General features: G+C 41.7%; 1 protein-coding gene across 1 annotated transcript in view; it reads right to left on the bottom strand.

Annotated features, from left to right (window-relative positions):
- The window catches only part of SLC6A2 (solute carrier family 6 member 2), a 61,265-nt gene extending 42,455 nt beyond the window's left edge, over positions 1-18,810 (bottom strand). Inside the window, 3 exon segments of the mRNA XM_068202748.1 lie at positions 18,368-18,706; positions 18,709-18,759; positions 18,762-18,810. Of these exon segments, the coding sequence (XP_068058849.1) occupies positions 18,368-18,706; positions 18,709-18,759; positions 18,762-18,810 (439 nt within the window).
- Positions 18,811-19,920: the final 1,110 nt, after the last annotated feature.

The raw sequence follows: 19,920 nt of genomic DNA, 5'->3' as shown, positions 1-19,920 counted from the left end.
TTCAGGTGCTAAGTGATTGAAGTATTTTGAAATTGAGATAAATACCAAAGTAAGGGTGCTTAGTCATATTAGTTTGACTTAATGTTTTGGAGTCTTCTGGAAACTTCTTGTTTAGCAGCTTCTGGTTAGGTAAAAAAACTAACAAAAAGTCAGGTACTTTTGTAAGTATCTTTATATTTGCTTTTATTTTCCTTGCCAATAACCAGAATCAATTTTCATGGTGTTTGCTCAACCCTTTCTGGGATCAAGGCCCCTTCGAAGAAAAATAAATGATGGTCAAAATATCATTCAAATTTTCACATGAAATAGATGTAGAATAGAATGGTCTGCAAATTCTTGTAAACAGCCTGTGTGTGAGAGCTGCCCAGGGTCACTCTGGGCTTGCACAGGGCCTCCAGCTTAGGGCTGTTTAGAAGCAGTGTCCTATGAACAAGAGGTGCTGTTTGGAAGAATTTTAAAATTCTTGCTTGTGTGAACATCCTGTGGGCCAGAGGCAAGGCAGTCCTGGTGGTCCTCTTGCTTTAGATCCACTGGTGTGAATTGAAGCACCAGCCCAGGCTCCTCTGCAGGAGCACTTGCTGTTAATGCCTACCCTGTCTAGGAGGTCAGAGTGTGTCAGGAAGGGTGGCACCATGTGTCACTCCTGCCCGTGCCACTGGCCACAGAAACTGCAGTGCTTTAATTGCATGAATCCAGTGTCACATTCAGAGAGGCCAGACAGCTGAGCTCTTAGGAAGCAGAGCTTGGCTAACACTCCAGACAAGCTTGCCAAGACCTACCTACCTCAGCGAGCTGAGGGAGCGCAATCTGTGTGATCGCTGCCTTGGCAGTAAGGCGCCGATCGCACTCGAGGGCATTCCACTCCCCCTCGGGGTGAGCACACAGCTGCATCCCATAAGGCAGCACTGATTTCAGCAATCCCTAATGGTTCCTAATTCCCCTCTACAGCTAAAAAGCTGAAGTCATTGACATCTGTAATACAGCTCGGGTGCAAGAGCCATACTCGACTCTCTCCTGAGTCACATGCAGCTCGAAAGCCACAGGTTGGCCTTAGACTGTTGTGAGCTGCTACATCTCTCTCCTGACAGATATCACAAGATCCATACATGTCCCTTTAAGGCACCAGTGCAAATATGGGGTTAAGACAGCCTATGTGTTATGCAAAACTAAGTTAACTCAAACCCTCAGCTTCTACAAGAACCATCTATGTGAAACTTCAAGTGGAAACTTACACAGCTATTTTTGAAAAACTATTGCATTTAATTAATGAAGGACAAAATGCAAGACAGACTTTGGATTCCTGTCTTCAGTGCCAAAACAACTTCTTAATTTTGGTTTACCAGAATCCACACAGAGTGTTTCCTCTCTTTGTAAGCATTCCCACCATCCTAAGGGGTGGAAAGAAAAAGCTCTAAATATTCTTCTCAGTCCTACCAGGAGGTCTCATCTCACTTTTAAATCCCAGAAAGGAAGAAGCATTAATTCACTAATGGCTGAAAAAAGATAATTTAAACAGCTGTGGTTATCCTAAAAGGACTTTTGATGCACATACAAGAAGTAGGCCAGGACAGGGGTAGTTGAAACAATTTTGAACTCTTTGTGCTTGTTAGCCTTCTGCATTTGTTACTATGGTTATTTCTAGTCAAAATGTTATACTGGCAGGGGTGTCTGTTAAAACAACAAACTCTGAGTAAATATGGCAGTATATTTTCCAATAGGAGTGTTTCCAGTATTTGTGCAGGAAAAGTCTAAAAGCAGAGATCTCCCAACTGGTGAACTAAAATACCAGCTAATATCTCTAATAACATTTATCAACACTGTTTTTTTTTTTTTTTTTTTTTTTTTTTAATTCAGAATAAATAGTACTCCAAACAATATCAACAAACAGTTGATCGAAGGTAGCACATTTGCTTGGACAACAAGGAAAATGGGTGGAAATTCTGATCTGTGCAGACTCTTGTGAATGAAAAACAAAGTCACTGGTGCAGAGTTCTTGAAATCTAGATCAAGATTGCACAAGATTACCATGGGTAGAAAACTAGGTAATTGGAAAAGCAGGTGTTTCTAGTACATGGATGTTATCTGGCTCTTCAGCAGACAGGCCACCAAGCTTGCACAGCCTCCAAGGGCGCCTCTGAACGAGGGGAGCTGGAGCCTGCTGCTGGCAACTGGGAAGAAGGGGTGGAACACTGAGACCTTACTGACCTGAGATTAAAAGCAATGAGGGTCTGTGTGGTACAGCAAAGAGATGTCAGAGCTACAAAGGAGCATGAGGGAACCTCAGGTCAAAGACAAGATGATGATGATAACAGCAGCTGTACGATGATGTTGACAACAGCTAGCAAGAGATTCTAGTTGTAAAAAATAACATTTTTCCGCAAAACAGATTTCATTAAATACTACAAAATTTCAGCAGCACTTTACACATGTAGAATTCTCCAAGTATACAATAAAATCTTCCAAGTATTCAACCTTTTTTAATGGAAAGTATTTCTGAATCATAAAACCAGTTGATCTATACCATGATGAGTGGCATGTTTCTCTTGAAGTCTTTACATTAAGCTACTCCCTTTAACAAGCTCTTGCTAGATTTGAGCTTATTTATATTACTACTCTCAATTTGGGCTCAGAGCCTCCAGTTTTTTCAGAATTGCAATTTTAACAGCATTCCTTTCACTCAAAAGAAAGTGAAAACAAATAGTTTCCAAAAATGGTTCAGTGCTGTTGGCTGAGGCCAACAGAAGCCTGCATTTTTTGTCTTGAGCTGTTAACCTGCTACTGCCTTAAAATCACTTGAAGTGCAGTGTGTTTAGAAGGTGGTCACTGATCAGTAACTGAAAGGGTTACCTAGGCCCTCCCCTCACAAATCCAATCATCCTTTTGGCTTTTGTTGCAAGAGTCATGAGCTAAAGAAACCCATTAGTAGCTATTTTGAACAAATTAATGAGAGCTAAATATATCCAGCCACTCAGAGCAGCATGATTCATTCATAAATAACAGCCAAGTCATTGGCCAAGGTCCTATTTACATAAATTAATGAAATGTTCACATTTACAACATTGTGTAGTTTAAAGATAATTGCAGGCACATACAAGAACAGGACCCTGGCCTGTGTTGTTTGGTAGGAAATTAAGGAATAAATGAAGAGTCATGGTGGGTTTGAGAGAATATAAATCAGATTGATCCAAGATGGACAGTGTGGCAGTGGGAGCTCTGGAAGTTTGCAGGGGCTTCCTGCTGCTGACCTTCACAACACTCCCTGTTCCTGGCTTAGGAAAAGAACAATTCCCATCATTTGCCATGAGTGTGACCACAGAAAGTCCAAAGATCTGCTCTACAGGTTGCACTGGTAGCTTTTAACATTGTGCCTCTATAGCAGAGGTACTATTGGAGCTGGATCTTTTGTTTCTAGATCAAGGCAATAAGGTGAGTTTTATCTGTAGTTTGGTAAGTAAATACTTGGAGTTTGTAACAATACGAAAGCCTAGCTGCTCACATTCCTGCTCAAATCCACCATCTTGATTTTGTGCCTTTTTCTCTTTTAACTACCTGACTGGCTTAAACAAGAAATGAGAGAGTAAGAAAGAAAGTAGCTGGACTGTGGAGCCAACTTGTAGATTGTTCTGTTATTTATGCCATCTCTATTGCTAATGCTCAATAGGACAGGGGTTGTAGGAGTGGTAGAATCCTTTCCTGGACAGATAACGCTGTTGGGAACAAACGAACAAACTTTATAGTTCACAAACTCTTCAAAAAGTCCTAATTAGGATAGTACTGGGCTACTGGGTCAGCATGCAGATGCCTCCCTGGTGAACACAGCTGCTTCACAGCAGACATGACTGGAAGCTTAAGAGATACTAAATTAAGAGGGGGAAATACTATTCTAGCATTTAATTAATAGGAATGTTCTATTCGTGCTTTTTTCTCTAACCTTGCAGCTATTAGGGGTGACACAAGGATATTCACCTGCAACTGCATATCAACAAAACCACCCAGGTGAGGTGTGGGTTGTACTTCAGATGTACAAAAGCAAGGTGCCTGTCAAAATGTACCCTGATTTATTGGTGGCAGAACACCCATGGCTAAAAATACTTTTGAATTAAGATATCAGAAGGCATTTTCTGTGAGCTTGTGGATCAAGATAAGCAGGTTTTCCTAGATTCCAGCACTAGATCCATAACAGCATAACCTCATGTGATAAGTTTTCCTTGAACTATTAAGTACTGAAAAGATATTTTCTGTGATATGTGGAACATCATCATGTACACAAAAGGAAATACTATTTCATCAGCTTAGTTGTCTTTTAAATGTAGGGAGAGTTGGTGCCAGGGAGATTTTGGCAGCTGCAGTTCGACTTTGGTTCAGATATAGACTGTTAGTCACAGTTTTCTCATCTTTTCAGAGAACTTGTGTGTTCATTTGTGTTGGGTTTTCTTTTCCTCAGTCAGCTGTAAACTAAAATGAATGTTTTCAAAATTCATGGATTAATCTGAATTTCATGCCAGAATGGCTTGTGAGATACTCTGATCTAACTTGCTGTCCAGCACAGACCAGAGTTTCAGGCAGAAAAACCTACAAACCTGATTGGAAGATAGTAGACAGATCCTTTGCTATTTGGTTGTTTTGTTTTGGAGGGCTTTTTGGTGTTGTATTGTTTTGGGGGTTTTGTTTGTATTTCAGTTTTGAATCAAGTGTTGGTCTTCCTGTTTTATAATCGATAGAGACGAGTGAGCTAAACTAATTAATTACAGTGCAATAGTGATATCTGCTTTTCTGTCTGAAATTGCCACCCTACGGGTACTCCTTGGTGTTGGCAGGCTGAAGAGCTGTGCAGACACTTTTGGTACCTACATTAAGTTATGATACCTGCTTTCTGAGCTGTGCTTTTAATAGCTCAGCATCTGGAATGCCAAGGTTATATCTTTGAAATGTTTTTCCACCTTAATAAAAAAGAGCCTGGGATGAGTCCCCTGAAGTTGAGCCCCTCATTTAGGCAGTATTGGTTGCTCCTTGCTTTCTACTGTCTCTAACATTCTCAGGATTGCCCCTGTGTGAAATGTGCTTTGTGCTGTGCATGTAGCAGGGCAATTCCCGGTTCTCAGCAGTCTGGGATGGAGGGTGTTGCTCTTAAAGACTGCTTTTCTCTTGCACATTGTCAAAATAAAAACCAGCCAGCAGCCTCCAAGTTAAGCACCCTCTGGGGAGGATGCAGTACCCATTTTAGGTAGCATGAGATTCATAACTGTGCCAGGGTAAAACGAAGTGCCCAAGACATCTTAAATCAGCTCCAGACAAGTGCCAAGCAGCTTTCAAGAGGATTAATGTACAAACCAATAGGAGGAAAATGCCTTGACATTCTGCTAAAGAAGAATCAAGCACAACAATCTGTGACACTCTTAAAAACTTGCCTTATACCATTTAGTGATTAATCCAATTCTAAGTTGTAACTTCAATGTTTGGACTCAAAGACTAAAGAAAAAACCACTCACTTTCCTTCTAGTCTTTATTAGAGATTTATTTTTATTAGTGTTATATTTTCTGTACTATCTTAATCTTTACAAACTCTGCCTATCAGAATCCCTTAAATTCTTCCTCTCAGTAAAAGGTTATTTCTATTGCAGAAGTGTGAGACAGTCAACTCCCCTATCTATAAGAATTCTAGCAAGTCTAACCTTTACTCTCAGTCATTAGAAATGAAGCCTTCAGGATGAATGTTCTTTCTCACTCCACTAAAGGAAGCAGAGTAACTGTACTGTAAATTACATGCTTTCTAAATTTCAAATTACAGATATCAGATATATTTGAAATGAATAGTATGTTATCTAGCCATAAAGAATATTTTCTTATAGAAGACAAATGCTGCATCATTTTAATGTATTTGTAAACTTTAATGGCTGTGTGTGGTGCTATTAACAATGATATTGGCAAATTTACCATTACAGTCATAGCTACTATTTGCACAATTGCCTAGAAAAATTGAAAATCCTGTACTCTTATTAAAGATTATAGATACTATTGGATTGTGTTAATATTTTAGAAGGCTTGGGCAATGGTAATTTCCAAATAGGTGTGGCTTCTTTACTGTGTACCTTTCTGTTAGCAACGAACACAGGAATTTCATAAAAACTGTCACCAATACTGGAATCATCTGCCCAGGGAGGTGGTGAAGTCACCATCCCTGGATGTGTTTAAAAAAAGACTGGATGTGGCACTTGGTGCCATGATCTAGTTGAGGTGTTAGAACATGGGTTGGACTCGATGATCTTAAAGGTCTCTTCCAACCTAGAAAATTCTGTGAATTCTGTGAAGTTCTTCACAGAAAACTTTTCATTTTGGGAAAAATCTGTATTTGGCTCAGGGTTGTGCTGGTAATTTTCTGTGTGCCAGCCATTAGGTGGGGTCTCTGAGAATTTGGGCATTGTGAGCACAAAGTGAAACCTCTCCATATCATCCCTCCTGCAGCAGGAGGACTGTAAGAACTACTTCTCTTGACACCAGTTTGCTTTAAGGGGTAAACTGAGTCTTATTTAGACCAGTATGAAATCACAACAGTGCTGCACAAATCTACCTGTACTGGCTAGCAACACCCTTCTTTCATTTTCCATCCTCCAGCTACTCAGCTTCTTCTGTGGGAATTAATAAGACAAAAGTTTTTCTTTAATTTTGCAACTTGAGCCTTATGTTTCTTCTTAGTGGACTGTTTTCTGAATAGGCTTCAAGCAATGTAATTTTTCCCCTCAGTCCAAGCTGTCCAGTACATGCTTTGTCACTGCCATTCTGCACAGGGCCTCCTAGCTTGATATGCCATGGAAGAATGTGAAAATGACCCCAGGGCCCATCATAGCTTTCTTCCAAGATGAAGCAGAGGCCTGTTAACAGTTTGAAGCAAAATCCTTCTTGTTCCATCACAGTGCAAACTTTTGCTTGGGCAGATTGCAGGGCAGTTTTGTTCACTGATTACTCAGACCTTATGATAAATCAGTCTGGCTGAGTCTGAGGTTTTCAACTTGTCACACAGCATTTTTTTTTCTAAGCACATTTAAACACATAATACATCATGACTGTAAAACAGTTTTTAGGAAGAAACATATAGATGATCTTGAAGATCTCAGAATCTCATAATTTAGGGTCAAACACAGTGATTTTGTCATCAGCTTCTGTATGAGTCAGTGAAGGATTAAATGGCTCTTTAGGAAGACCCTGCTAGCTGGTTTCTTGCTCTTTCTGTTAGGGTAGAGTCAAGACAATAACTTATGCCAGAGAGTAACTGTATTCTTATAGCCAGCAATTTCAAAAGTTCAAAAACCATGAAGTAGGCCCCAGAATACTTTAAAATGCTTGATCTTCTACTACAATCCTTTTATTCGCATGCTTACTTTTAGTTTTGAATTTACTTCGTACTTTCCCAGCTTTTCTTTTCAGCCTTGAAAGCTAGAAAGAGATTCTTGGGTAAATAATTTGTCCCTATGAAACTGTGAAAGGAAAAGGCACTTCTTAAAATAGTACTTTTTTTATTGCTTGAGCCCGGCATAGGAGAATGCTGAGGTCATAGTCCAACTCTCACTGAGTAAATCTATTTTGTGTAATAATCACCATCATGTATGTAATCCTGACAGTTTGCTCTTTAGGTAAAGTACTGAGCTATTGTACTGAGTGAATATCAGTTACTATTCGGTGGAAGTCTTCTGTATCAGTTTAGTCTGAAGAGTTTTTTATTACTTTACTGTGTTGTTCTTCTCACATAATTCTTAGTCTGGAAATTCTGTCTACTTAGGAGTCCTTAAGAGAGAGACGTCTGTTATTTGGGTTTAAATCCTGGCTCTGGTGACGTCAATGGAAAAAAATCACCCATTGACTTCAGCCGGGTCAGGATTCCTCCCATGTGGTTTACGAATCTATTGATTTTAACTAAGGCTCTGCAGTCATACATACATGAGAAACTAATTGTAGAAAAGAAGCAAATGATCAAACTCTTCCCCAAAACAAAGTCCTGGACTGTCTTTGATCCCATCAACACCTGTCTCACAATCTCATTTACACATCTGAATTTCTCTTCTGAAAGGAGACAAAGCACTGCACAGCACAAACTATTCCTTAGTTTTGTGGTAAATTGTAGAACTAAGGTGCCTTGTACAGCTCCAATCTCCCCTCAGCTTGAAGGCATGAGCTTGGGAGCTTTCTTCAAGCATCAGTCCTACTGCACATCAGTAGGCAGATACAGCCCTGCATGCTGATGAAGAGTCATGTACCAAACACACTTCTGAGAGTGGCTTCTAAGCTGTAACTTGATGTTTTGGTAACATTTGGCCTTGAACTCTCTAATATCAGAGTAAGTACAATATACTTAATTGTGAAATTACTGTGTTGTGAAATAAGGATTCCTCTGCCAATAAGGAAAGATGCTGAGGCCTCCTGAAATGCTGGTTACATTAACATTGAAGAAGAAAAAAGTAATCTTTCAGTTGTAGAATGTATCCATGAAAGTCTGTGTGGAGCTTGTTTTTTTTTTCCCCAAAGGCGAATCTTTTGAGGGTATTTGGAGCACCTTCTAAATTTAGGATTAGAGAAATTGTTTCCTCCTGTATCAATCCTTGGGGACAAGAGACTTTATCTCCATTTTTTAAAAAGTGTGTTCAGGGCTAACATCCTCTTATCAATGGATTGTGTCCTTGCTGTCACTGTGGCCATGCCAACAAGTGAGGTCCTACACATGAATTAGGTGCCGCTAAAAGCTGCTGCTCCTATAATATCCTAATAAATAAAATAAAGTGGGAAATCCAAGAATGGTCTGCTAATAATATTTTTATTAATGTATTTAGAAGTAATGAGCCACCATGAAATTATTTTTTCCTATAAGTTTGTATAAAGGTTGTGACATTAATTATCAGGTTGGGATCTCCCAAGACCTGTGAGGATCTACTGCTCCACCTTGTGGTCTGAAAAACGCTTCCCGTTACTCTACTCTCTACAGAGTGCTGTGCCATGAAAAGTCCAGCCTCTTCCTCTTTTTTTATTTAACTGGAATTTGACTGGGATCAGTATCATACTTTCCCTCGAGATACGGATCTTAAGGGCAAGTAACGTGCTGTCACCTTTGGCATGCTTCAGGATAGACATTGCAAGAGGTCTTTCATTACAGAAGAGCAAAATAGAAATGAAAATACCAGTGAAGAGTGCTGTACATCACATAGGTCAGGAGGTGCAGAATAAATTAAAAATAGCTGGCAAAAACCAAGATGCACAATAATCAGATGCTTTTTTCAGTACATACACTGGGCCCAAGGAAAGAGTGGTTTGGATGGTCAATGAGGCAGTTGCAGAGGGTTCATTCTTCCATGCTGCTGTTGGGCCAGAAAATCAGCTCATTCCCACAGTCCTGCAGGCTTCAGTAAAGATGAATGCTGTGCAATTTCCCAGCCACAATCCTTCCCCTGCATCAATGCCACAAAAGCTGTTTCTCAGACTAGGAAGAGTGCTGCAGTAAGACAGGACACCCAGTGCTTGGAAATTATGCAATAACTTTCTCCAGCTCTGAAATGAAGACTGCAAAGGAGTAATATTCTTTTGCTGTTGAAATCACAATTCCTGCGTACTTCAGTGGGGCAGAATCAAACCAGTACTGCTCTTCTGACCCTGGTTTGTTCTAGGGAAGCAGTTTATAACAAAGCATTCTAAGAAAGATTTCATGTCTCTGTGGTCTAACACCACCAGTCTGTGAGGATTGGATCCTATTTTGGACACCTAGCATATATTCTTAGACAATTATAATAGCCAAACTGTAGCAATCAGTTAATACCTACATTAAGAACACAGCTTTTGCAATCACTTGTGCTTTTGGAAGTGAGTGGTTGTGTTCATAAAGCCTTAAGGAGTAGGAGCACTGGAAAAATTATCATCTTCTATAAAAAGACTTATTGTATAATAAGGGCAGCTTGTCTTACTACATACCAGCAGTCAGAATGTTTGTCATAAAAAAATATTTATGGACTGGCAATAGACAACTGCCTGCCCAATCCTGCCTGAATTTTGCTTAGTAATGTGTTATCACAGAATTCTGTTCACTGGAAAGTTGGTAGTGTGCTTCAGAGGAATATGAGTGCAGAGAAGGATGTGGCTTACACAGCCAGATCTCCCTGCTGACCGTTTCTTCTTCTGAATGGTAAACCCTGGTCCCTAAAGTGCTGCTCTGTGCTGTCAACTTTGTCATGCTTCAGGAAAGATTGCAAAACTTGTTTCAGTAGAGAATAGGGGAAAGGAGAAGGAAGAGTGAAAATAAAACAAAGGACAGTTTTGATAAGTAGTTTAGAGGTTCTCTCCTATGGTTTTGTTGAAGAATATGTCACAAGGCAAGAAAATCAACTGTTTTCCTTCCATGCCTCACACCTCCTTTTCCCTTCTTTATGGATTAAATTTTCAAAAGCTCTGTGGCTAAAATTAAGTACCTTGAATCTATACAGAAATTAAGATGCTGAATTATACCAGTTACCCAGAATTTCCATGAGAACAGGAATTACTCAACAGTTCTGGGGATCTAGGCACTTTTGGTGCTGATTTCCTGAAGGACTCAGATATCCATCTGTATGAAATCAAGTTTTGAATGTCAATAAAGCCTTGCATTTGAAACTATTCTGACTTGGCACCAGTATATAAGATCTGCACAATTAGGATGAAACCTTTCCATCAAAGGTTCAAGACTTAATACAAAGGTAGGGAGAAGGAGAGCAGATGATTAAGGAGTTGTGGTTGGTGGAGGCAATTACGGATTGTCAGGACATGGGTAATGGGCTGCTAACATGAATTCTTTGTCTCCAAAAGCCTTGAGGAGGGAAAACTCAAGGTTTATAACCAGTGTGATATTCCTGGATTCCTTACATATTCTTCATTGAAAATGGATTGGGACAGTGGAGTTGTCCTTAATAAAATTTATTTCAACTTTGATGATGATGATAGGAACAACAATAAGAATTTCTTTCTTGTTGCCATATTTCAAGTCAAGAAGTTGAGAGTCAGATGCAAGATTCCAGGGGGGGCTGGACAATCCTTAAGGTCCCTTCCAACTCAAATAATTCTATGATTGTGTACATACAAAAAAAATGGAAAGTACTAAGAGTGAGGTAGTAGTGAAAGATCCATAACTGTCTTACAAAGATGCATCATTTAAATTTGTGTCTTGACTTTTAAATTACAATACTTTAGTATAACTGTATCTCCAAGTGTACTATTATTTAGTTACAGTTTACTATTTTGTAATAATGTTGAGAGCAGTTAGGTAAAACAGTGTCGAATAACTATATATGTAATAACTGCAATGTAAATGCTATGGAGATTACAGTGCAGACTGATATCTGAGAACCATACTACACTTCTTAAATATTTAATCAATTAGTTAAACTGGGAAAAAGGCTTTACAACTGGGAGTTGCTGATGTGCTTACCATCAGACATAGCAAAAATGAAGACATGGGCTATTTGATATTGATTCTTAGAAGTTCTCAAAATTCTTTCAACCATTAATTTCCACTTTAATACACAGCAAGAGGTTCAGTAATTTATGGCCTGATTTTAATCCATCATTCCTTTTACAGCATATTTAAACTCTCACTAAAGATGTATGTTCCTCCTATCTTATGTGTAAGTAGTTGCACAAACATTCCGTTTCATATTGGTCTAAGCATGAGGAACAAGTATCTGTCTGGAAATACTATCTTTAGACTGCTGAAGCTGTATTCATGTTCATTGAACTGACAGACAGGTTTGTGGTATTTTGCCTAAAAATGAAAGTGAAATTCTGCCCCCAAACCATGTAGACTATGTCTCAGTCTCTTTAGAGATATTTTGGTTTCTTCAGTAAAAAAGGGTTGTTGGCTGCTGCACTCCTAAGCTGGCCTTTCTCTTTTCCATTACTGCCAGAGCTTAGGACGATGTGAGTGAGAAAGCAGGCACGCAAAGCTCAGGTGCCTGCTATTTCAGTTTGAATGAGTAACCAAACCCAGGTCTCCATGTCAAACTGTAAGAAAGTCCTATATTTGTTTCAGTAGGAGTTAATATGAGCCTTGAAGGCTCCCTAATGTGACTTGCAGAATTTACTTGTGCAGAAATGGTTTACCAGGGATATTTCAGTATTTCCATTCCTTGGCAGAATTGAGAAGGGTGTACAGGAACGAAGAGGGCTTAAGCAGGGATTTCAAATTTTTAAAAACAGAACTAAGTTTAGCTCTTGAGGTCTTTTCTGCCTCCTAGTTTAGAATAAAGTACTTCAAATGGTAATCAAAATGTGCATCCACTGTACTTGGAAAGATGTATCTTTGCTTTTGTCAGCTGGTCCACACCAGCTCTTTTATTGTCAGTAAAGCAGGAAAATCAGTTTTAGTAATTGATTGGAGCACCCTTTAGATCAGTTCTCAATACTTGCCCTGCATCAGCCACAGGATGGTCCTCTTAATGTGCAACATCAAGCTAAATATTGTGGATCTCACCTAGAGCCTTTCTATGCTAGTGTATCTCTAGACCTTTGTAAATTTGTCAAGCTACGAGTTGCTAGAATTGTTCAGGGACAAATAACATCTCTGCACAGGCAGGTATTTAGCTGAGAGTCTATATACTGTGACAATTATACACTACTTCATGGTATCATACCTCAGAGTCAGAAACAAGAAGTTTACAACTAAAGAAAGATTTGGGTGAGAGGTTCAGTTCTTCCCTCTCAGCTATTCTTAATACTTCATGTGTAGTAGGTGTATGATGCAGTAGCTTATAACCCTGCAGAAATTCCTGTTCTGAAGATTTATTTTGTGAAGCCAACAAGACATGCAGAGCAGAACAGGGAATTTCAGAGAAGCAGCTGGCAACTGGCATGTGAGCTCCAGTGCTGCTGAACCTGGGTGAACCCATGCCCTGCATGCACCAGGTGATTAGTGGCTGATCAAGGAAGGAAAAGAGAATAGATGGAGTGGGAAAGGGAAGAGAGCATCTGTAAGCTGGACACTGACTCTGGATCTGGGAAAGGACGTGTTTGCAGCACCACACAACTGAGCATTGTCCCTAATGTCACACTATGGCTGAGAACCCAGAGCTCAAGGCCGTAGTGAAGAGATCAGCATAACAGTTTAACCTGTCTGAGGTCAGTGGTTTGATGTGCTAATGGGAATTGAAAACCCCTTTTTAGGAAACCAAAATTACTAGATTTGCATCTGAGCTTTGATTGACTGATGAGTCAAACTCTTGGCGTAGGCTTTGCAGTGAGATTACTTCAGAGTCGATTTATTATTATCATCATCAATGCTATTTTGAAGTATAAACTCTGATATTGTGAGGCAAATGTCATCCACCTTTGAACTGTAAAGTACCAGGTTATATTCTTCCCCAAAATAGTGATTAAATTTGGTGGCAGACACTTTGCAAAACTGAGGAGGCAGAGTGTAGTAGAAGGACAAGGTGGTGCTGTCAGCACCACAGTTTGCTCTCAGTGGAGTGGTGTGATGGCCAAGCTCCCAGCTCTGTGGGGAGTGACAGTTCCACTCTGTCCTTGATGTGTGACAGCTCTGGGCTCCTGACTTTGTGCTGGGCCTGTTCAGGGATATTTCGGTGTGGTTTTTGCAGTCTTTGGTACCTGTGCAGTGGATTGCTCAGTCCTGCATTACAGCTTATGGAACTATGACTAGGACAGGGAGCATTAGGATAAATTGTAAGATACTTCTGAAGTGTATTGATTGCTGGCAAACCGCTGAAGCAAACAATTTCTGCTGGAAATACTGTGGTCTAAAAACACTTTAAAATAATGCTGCAGGGGAGATTTAAAGTGTGCATTATGATAGCTAGAGAAATGTTAAAATATTTATCTGCCGTTATTCTTAAATTCATTAAAAACTTAATCTGATTCTTATGATACAGTAAGTCTCCAGTGACTAATCCGACAATTACATGCTTCCTAATGAGTAGTCTGAACATGACTGACCTTGCAAATACTTTGGCTCACAAAAGAAGTACTTTATGTTGGTAAATTCCTTTTCTCCAAATTTCAGTGGGAAATATTAATTCTGCCTGTGACTATGCGGGAAAAGGAAACAAAAATGAACATTAATACTGAGAGTGTCTTGTACAAAAACTACAATAGCTTGGTAACTAAGACTGAGCATCATCCTCCCCCACTATGAGCACATCAGTTAATCATAGTAGGCATTACTCAACTTCATTTGGCATCAGTAAAATTTCAGATGTAATCCAAATATCAGGGTAAATTTTGCCCTAATTTGATGAGAGTATAATTTTAATAGTAGTCTTCTTCTTTAATTCACCATAGACTCTTATAGAGCTGGGGAGCAATTAAAATGTTGGCTTTCTTATAAAGAGTTCTTTGGATGTTGACCACTTTCAGAGAGAGTTATACAGCAGGGAATCTTTTTTCTTAAAAATAATTTTTTTTAAAGTGCTCTTGCCAGAAAGGTTATAACAAGGATATAGCTCTTGTAAGATTAGCCAGTAGAAATGACCATAGTTGACGATTTCTCCAGTGACAAGTCCTGCTTCTTTGCAAATCTCACAAATGCACAAAAAGTATTCCATCTGCTGCAAACAGAGCTCTTCCTCTGTGCTGCAAGCAGCAGTCAAATACTGTAAGTTGTGGTCTTTTTAGATCAACTGGACTGACAAGGTGATGTTTGAGAATTCCCCCTTTTGGAGTGTTGCCATGTCTTCCTAGTGGGAGCTTGCAGATTTTCCCCATCTGTTCAGAGTCTACCCTATCACCTGATAAATACTTTAGAGCACACAGTGGACATATCCTGCTTCCAAGAAGTCAGTGAGGGCAAGAACTCCTCCAGTCTGTTCATACTAAACTGTCCTGTAAGCCTTCTGTGGCACATTTCATTACAATACAGCCACTGGATCTGTCTGCCCTTGTAAGGCAGGCAAATCCTATGAAAGTAGGTAACTGATATAGAAGAGAAAAATGCTCTAGATTTTTAGACCTTACTAAAGACTGGGGATTTTTTTTAATAGCAGAAGAATGATTCCAAAAATTACAGTTGTTTACAGAAGGGTTACATTCTGCCATCTATCTTTGTGCAGAAGTCCCATTGGGGTCTCTCAGCAGGCTACTCCCAAAACACAGATGTTTCTGGCTATTCATTCAGTGTTTTAGTTCTGCTGGATGCTTCTTACTCTCTAGCTTTTTTGTTACTGGGAGCTTGTTAAAATTTAAATGTTTCTTTTTGTTACCACCACCAGTTCTGTCTCCGAAGTTACCTAACAAAAAAAGTCTGTATAACTGCCACTGGGTGGTGTATGCCTTGTGAAAGTCAAACTCACTAAAGTAAACAATCAGAGTTTTCTCTAAGTGGAACTTCCAGATCTAACCCAAAAGCCCCAAAGAAGGGGGTGTATATACATCTATGTCCTTGTATAATTCAACTTTGAATGGGGGAATAGAGTGTATGTTTATATTTTCCTTTTCAGTTCTTGTAAGTTTTTGTGCTTTCTTGAGAGCCACCTACTTTTACAAACATGGAAAGGCCCTTAGTGTGTCTGCAGGCATCTTGAATTAATCATAGCTTTAGGACGTAGTCCATATGTCAAACACCTAACTTTTTTATAAATGTAAAGGAAGATGCCATTTTCTACCACTTCCATGGTCCTTGATGTTGTTGTTCAAATTCTAAGAACACTTGTAGAACCTTTGTGGTGTAGCTTTTGGTAGGATAGCAAAATTTCTTTTTGTTAGGTGGCACAAGCTGTGCTGAGCCAGGACTTAGGGCATTGTAAGCTGCTTGTGCTTGTTTCACCAACTATGTTGTATCAATCGCCTGATAACTTGTTCATAACCCACACGTTTGGCTGTCCAAAGTCAGCTCTAGTTAAATCACTGAGGCTGAGTAATTACTGAGGCGTTCAGAATGAAGAGAAACTGCAGGAGGAAGAGGAAAGGAAACATTTTACCTTCCACTGCTTTACTTTATGCATACCATCCAATTCAAGTTTACCTCTTCTGTTGGTTTCTTCTTTACCTAGCAGTTCCTTATAAATATCAAAAGGCAAACTGTAATCCTAGTATGAGTATCCTGTAATTTTTTTATAGGTTAAGTCTGAACATGCCAGACAAATATAAAAACAACTTCTGATTTCATCCCTTTAATTTGTTCAGCAGTCCAGAAAAGCTACTAAGATAGTGAAATTAAATTTTCCCTATGTCTATATCCACATACCAACTTTTGCATGGGGATACCTAGCAATTATATGAAACCCATTGTCTTATCCTTTTGAGGCAGCAAAAGTTAAATTAGTGCTGGAAAGTTTCCCTCATGCAATAGCGGTGAGGGGCGGGGGGGGAGACATTTAAGAATATCTGTGATTTATGACTGGAAAGATTTCAACAAAATCCAATGATATGCCACAGCATATGCACATATGCCTGTTGCCTTATGTTTTTTGGTCCTGCGGGAAGATCTACGCATAAAGCAAACAAGCTCCCAAACACTGTTTGAAAGAAAGAAGGGACTGAGTTGGCTTGAAACTCAGTAAAGTGCTTCTAGAGCCTGAAACTCCTACAAGAGTTTCTACTGACTAAAATTGGTGTGTATGTCCAACATAAGAGGCAATGGATGGAAAAATGTTAAGATACCAGTGTTTGGTCTCTGTATCAGTAAACAGTTTTTGGCCAATCTATAGACTTTGGTAGCAAAGGGCCTCTCTGCCTTTGATGATATATAAGAATTACTGCAAACCTTTCACTGAAATGTGCCTCTTGTAGCTGTTGGCTTTCTCTTCACTGCCATTTGGAAGTATTTGAATCAGAAGATGCTAATGAAGACCCAGTTTTTTCGAGCTGAACTGGTGTAAGATAATACATGGTTGCTAAACAACATGCAAGAGTTGCAGACTGTTACCTTCTGTGCCTGAGCTGGCAGTGAATTATGAAGGAAGCAGGTTAGGAAATTAAGTGACCCAAATTAGAATAAAAAAGAGTTCAGGCACTCTGGGTGTCACCTTGTGCAATGTGAGATAGGAGAATATATCTCTTTCCCTGAAAATTGCCAGATAACATGGAGATGTGGCAGTGGTGCATCTGTCCTGAGTGGTATGAATGATGCTGCCTCACCTGCACCTGGCCCAGAAGGAGCCTGCTGGGTTCCTGATGCATTATGCTGCTGTACTGTGAATGGCCAGGACTATTTTTGGACACAACGAAATAAGGATGAAAGCTATTTTTCAGTACTACCTACTTTCTTCAGTCTGTCTGGGTGGTGAGCAGAGAGATTTTCTGACTCCTCTCAGAAGTTTTGGAGCTACCAAGCTCAACCGAGTGTTTCATTAGCACCAGTATCCTATTAAATTCCAAGGACAGGTATAATCCCACGTTATTTGATAGGGATTCTCCCATTCATCCTGCATTCCTATTTTCACAGGAAGCAATTATTTTATGCTACAAGTGTGACCTATTAACTTTTATCACCAGGCAACCACTCTGTCACTATATACATACATAAATATCTTTCAGAACGTGCTTTCTCTATGTCAGTTCTATCTGTGTGGTTCACCGTTCACACACAGTTCTCCATCTGCCAGGCAGGGTCTGTTCTTTCTGCGTGTGATTTGAGAGCACCCCAGGCACCTGCCCGGCTTGCAGATGGTGTTACTCCATCACAGTCTGGAGTCATCACTGATAGCACAGCGTACTTCAGGGAGATGAAAGAGGATGATGGAGTTAAGGTCTTACTGAAGACATGCCAGACAATCTGAGCCAACTATAGTTACTGTGTGTAATTTTTTGTTTCTGTCATTGCCAAACTGTGCAGGAGGTGAGGCTTTGTTTGTAACAAGTCTCCTACCTACTTTGGAGGAGGGGAGAACCCCCCACGCTGCAGAACCGAGGGCAGAAGTCACAATCCTACATTAAAACTGCCCCACGAAACCTTTCCGTGGTCTGGCACTAGCTCTTCTAGATGCTATTTTTCTGCTTGAGTGTTTTTGGTTTGGCCTTTTTACCCCCCCGCCCCTCCTCTTGGTGCTATTTTTTGCGAACGAAAAAAAGTGTTAAGCAGCCTGGAGCGGCAGCAGAAGGCAAATACGCCTGTACTGAAAAACTAAGTTAAACTTCGAGGAGTGTGCGAGCAATGGTTCCCGGGAAGGGGCTGAGCGGTGCCCCGGGTGCCCGGGGGGCCGCGGCGGGTCCCCGCTGCCCGCGAGGAGCGGGGAGCGCGGCGGTGCCGCCGCTCCTCCCTTGGCCATCCGGCACCGCGCCGGGCACCGCGGGGTGAGCCCGGCTCCCGGCTTTCCCCCAGAAACTCCGCCACCAAGAGCGGGATGCCGCCCTCGCGGCGGTGCGCCTTGCGGGTCTGGGGCCGGGGAAAAGACCTCGCAAGCGGTTCTCTTACCCCCTCCATTTTTGTAGCAGAGGTATGGAAATCGCCAGACGTTGGCCAGGTCCACGGCGAAGCCGATGACGGAGAGGAGGAAGTCGATCTTCTTGCCCCAGGTCTCCCTGTCCTGGGTGCCGTAGCGCGGCGCGGGGGCGGCGGGCAGGAGGCTGCTGCTGGTGTACTGCACCCCGTTGTGCTCCTTCACCAGGATCAGCTCCACGTCCTTCTTCGGCGGCGGCGGCGGCCCCGCGCGGTCCGGCAAGGGGGCCACCACCGACACTTTGCGCTCGGGCTGGACCTGTTTGTTCATCCTCGCCTTAAACATCCAGAGAGAGCGAGCTGAGGAGGGGGCGCGGGCGCGCAGATAACGGAAGTGCGCTTCCCGCTGGAGGCGACTCCGCGCTCAGCCCGGCGGTGTCAGCGCGGCGGGAGCGAGGCACGGCCGTAATAAGAGCCATGCAAATGAGGCGGGAGAGGGGGGACCGCGGCGCCCGCGCCCGCCGGGGCGCCCCCGGGGAGCGGGGCTGCCCGCGCCTTCTTCCGCGGGGAGCGGCCGCACCTGGGACTGCCCGGCCCCGCCAGCTCCGACCCGCGCCCCGCGCCGCCCGGAGCCCCGCGCCGCCCGGAGCCCCGCACCGCCCGGAGCCCGCACCGCCCGGAGCCCCGCACTGCCCCTGGTTCCCCGCCGAGTTACTCGGGTCGGCTCCGTCCTGCAGACTACGGCGCGCTCGGAGCTGCTGCTTCCCGCCAGGCACAACGCGCATCCCTAGCCCAGCCAGCTGAATTTGCCGTTAGCAGGCAACAGGTAGAGAGCCTGCTTAGATCGCCCACTTCCCTTCTTCCTCGGCTGATCTCCCCTGTCCGCTAGCGTGGCTTTAGTTAAGCAGCAGAATTTTTGGCTTTTGACATCAGAACCCGGTGGGATGCAGGCTGCACGGCAGAGCTGGACAATGCTAAAGCTCCTATGCCAGTGCTGATGGATGCCCAGCTTCTTCTTTCATGGCAAGTATGAGGCTGGTAGAATTCAGTTGTCAGGTTGAGGTATTTGTGGGACATTAGCTATTTGCTGCTATTCCAGATGGAACCCGAGTCTTTTGCATGTAAAATGGGGAAAGAATTATCTGGCAGAACAGTGATTGGTGCCAGAAGTTGGCTAAATGCAGCTGCAGAAAGGGGTTTTCAGGGACTCTTCTTGTCACAGCTCTGAATAGTGACTCTACATTCCGTGTTAGTTAAGGGAATAAAATTTGTCCTCAAAAGACAGAAACCAGCTTTCCCTCCCTAGTATTAAGTAGCTTCCCTTCTGCTGGTCATCAATAGGAGCAGGTCAAGTCACAGAGGATTCTTGAAGGTGTTACAGCCTACCATACTTATTTACTCTGCTAGGGCTGATAAAACACTATTACTTATATTGTAATACATAAAGAGGTGCTAGTCAGAGTTCATAAAGAAAACCAGATTTGTCTGCAAACTTGGAATGTGAAAAAGAATATCACCTCAGAGTTAAAGTTCACCTATTGGCATCCACCCCATCTCTCTTTAGGCCACAGACTAAAAAGATGCTAGCA

The sequence above is a fragment of the Anomalospiza imberbis genome, chromosome 12 (genome assembly GCF_031753505.1).
Source record: "Anomalospiza imberbis isolate Cuckoo-Finch-1a 21T00152 chromosome 12, ASM3175350v1, whole genome shotgun sequence".
NCBI classification, from domain to species: Eukaryota; Metazoa; Chordata; class Aves; order Passeriformes; family Viduidae; genus Anomalospiza; species Anomalospiza imberbis.
The sequence above is the reverse complement of the archived record's forward strand: the minus strand, read 5'-3'. Positions and strand labels throughout refer to the sequence as shown.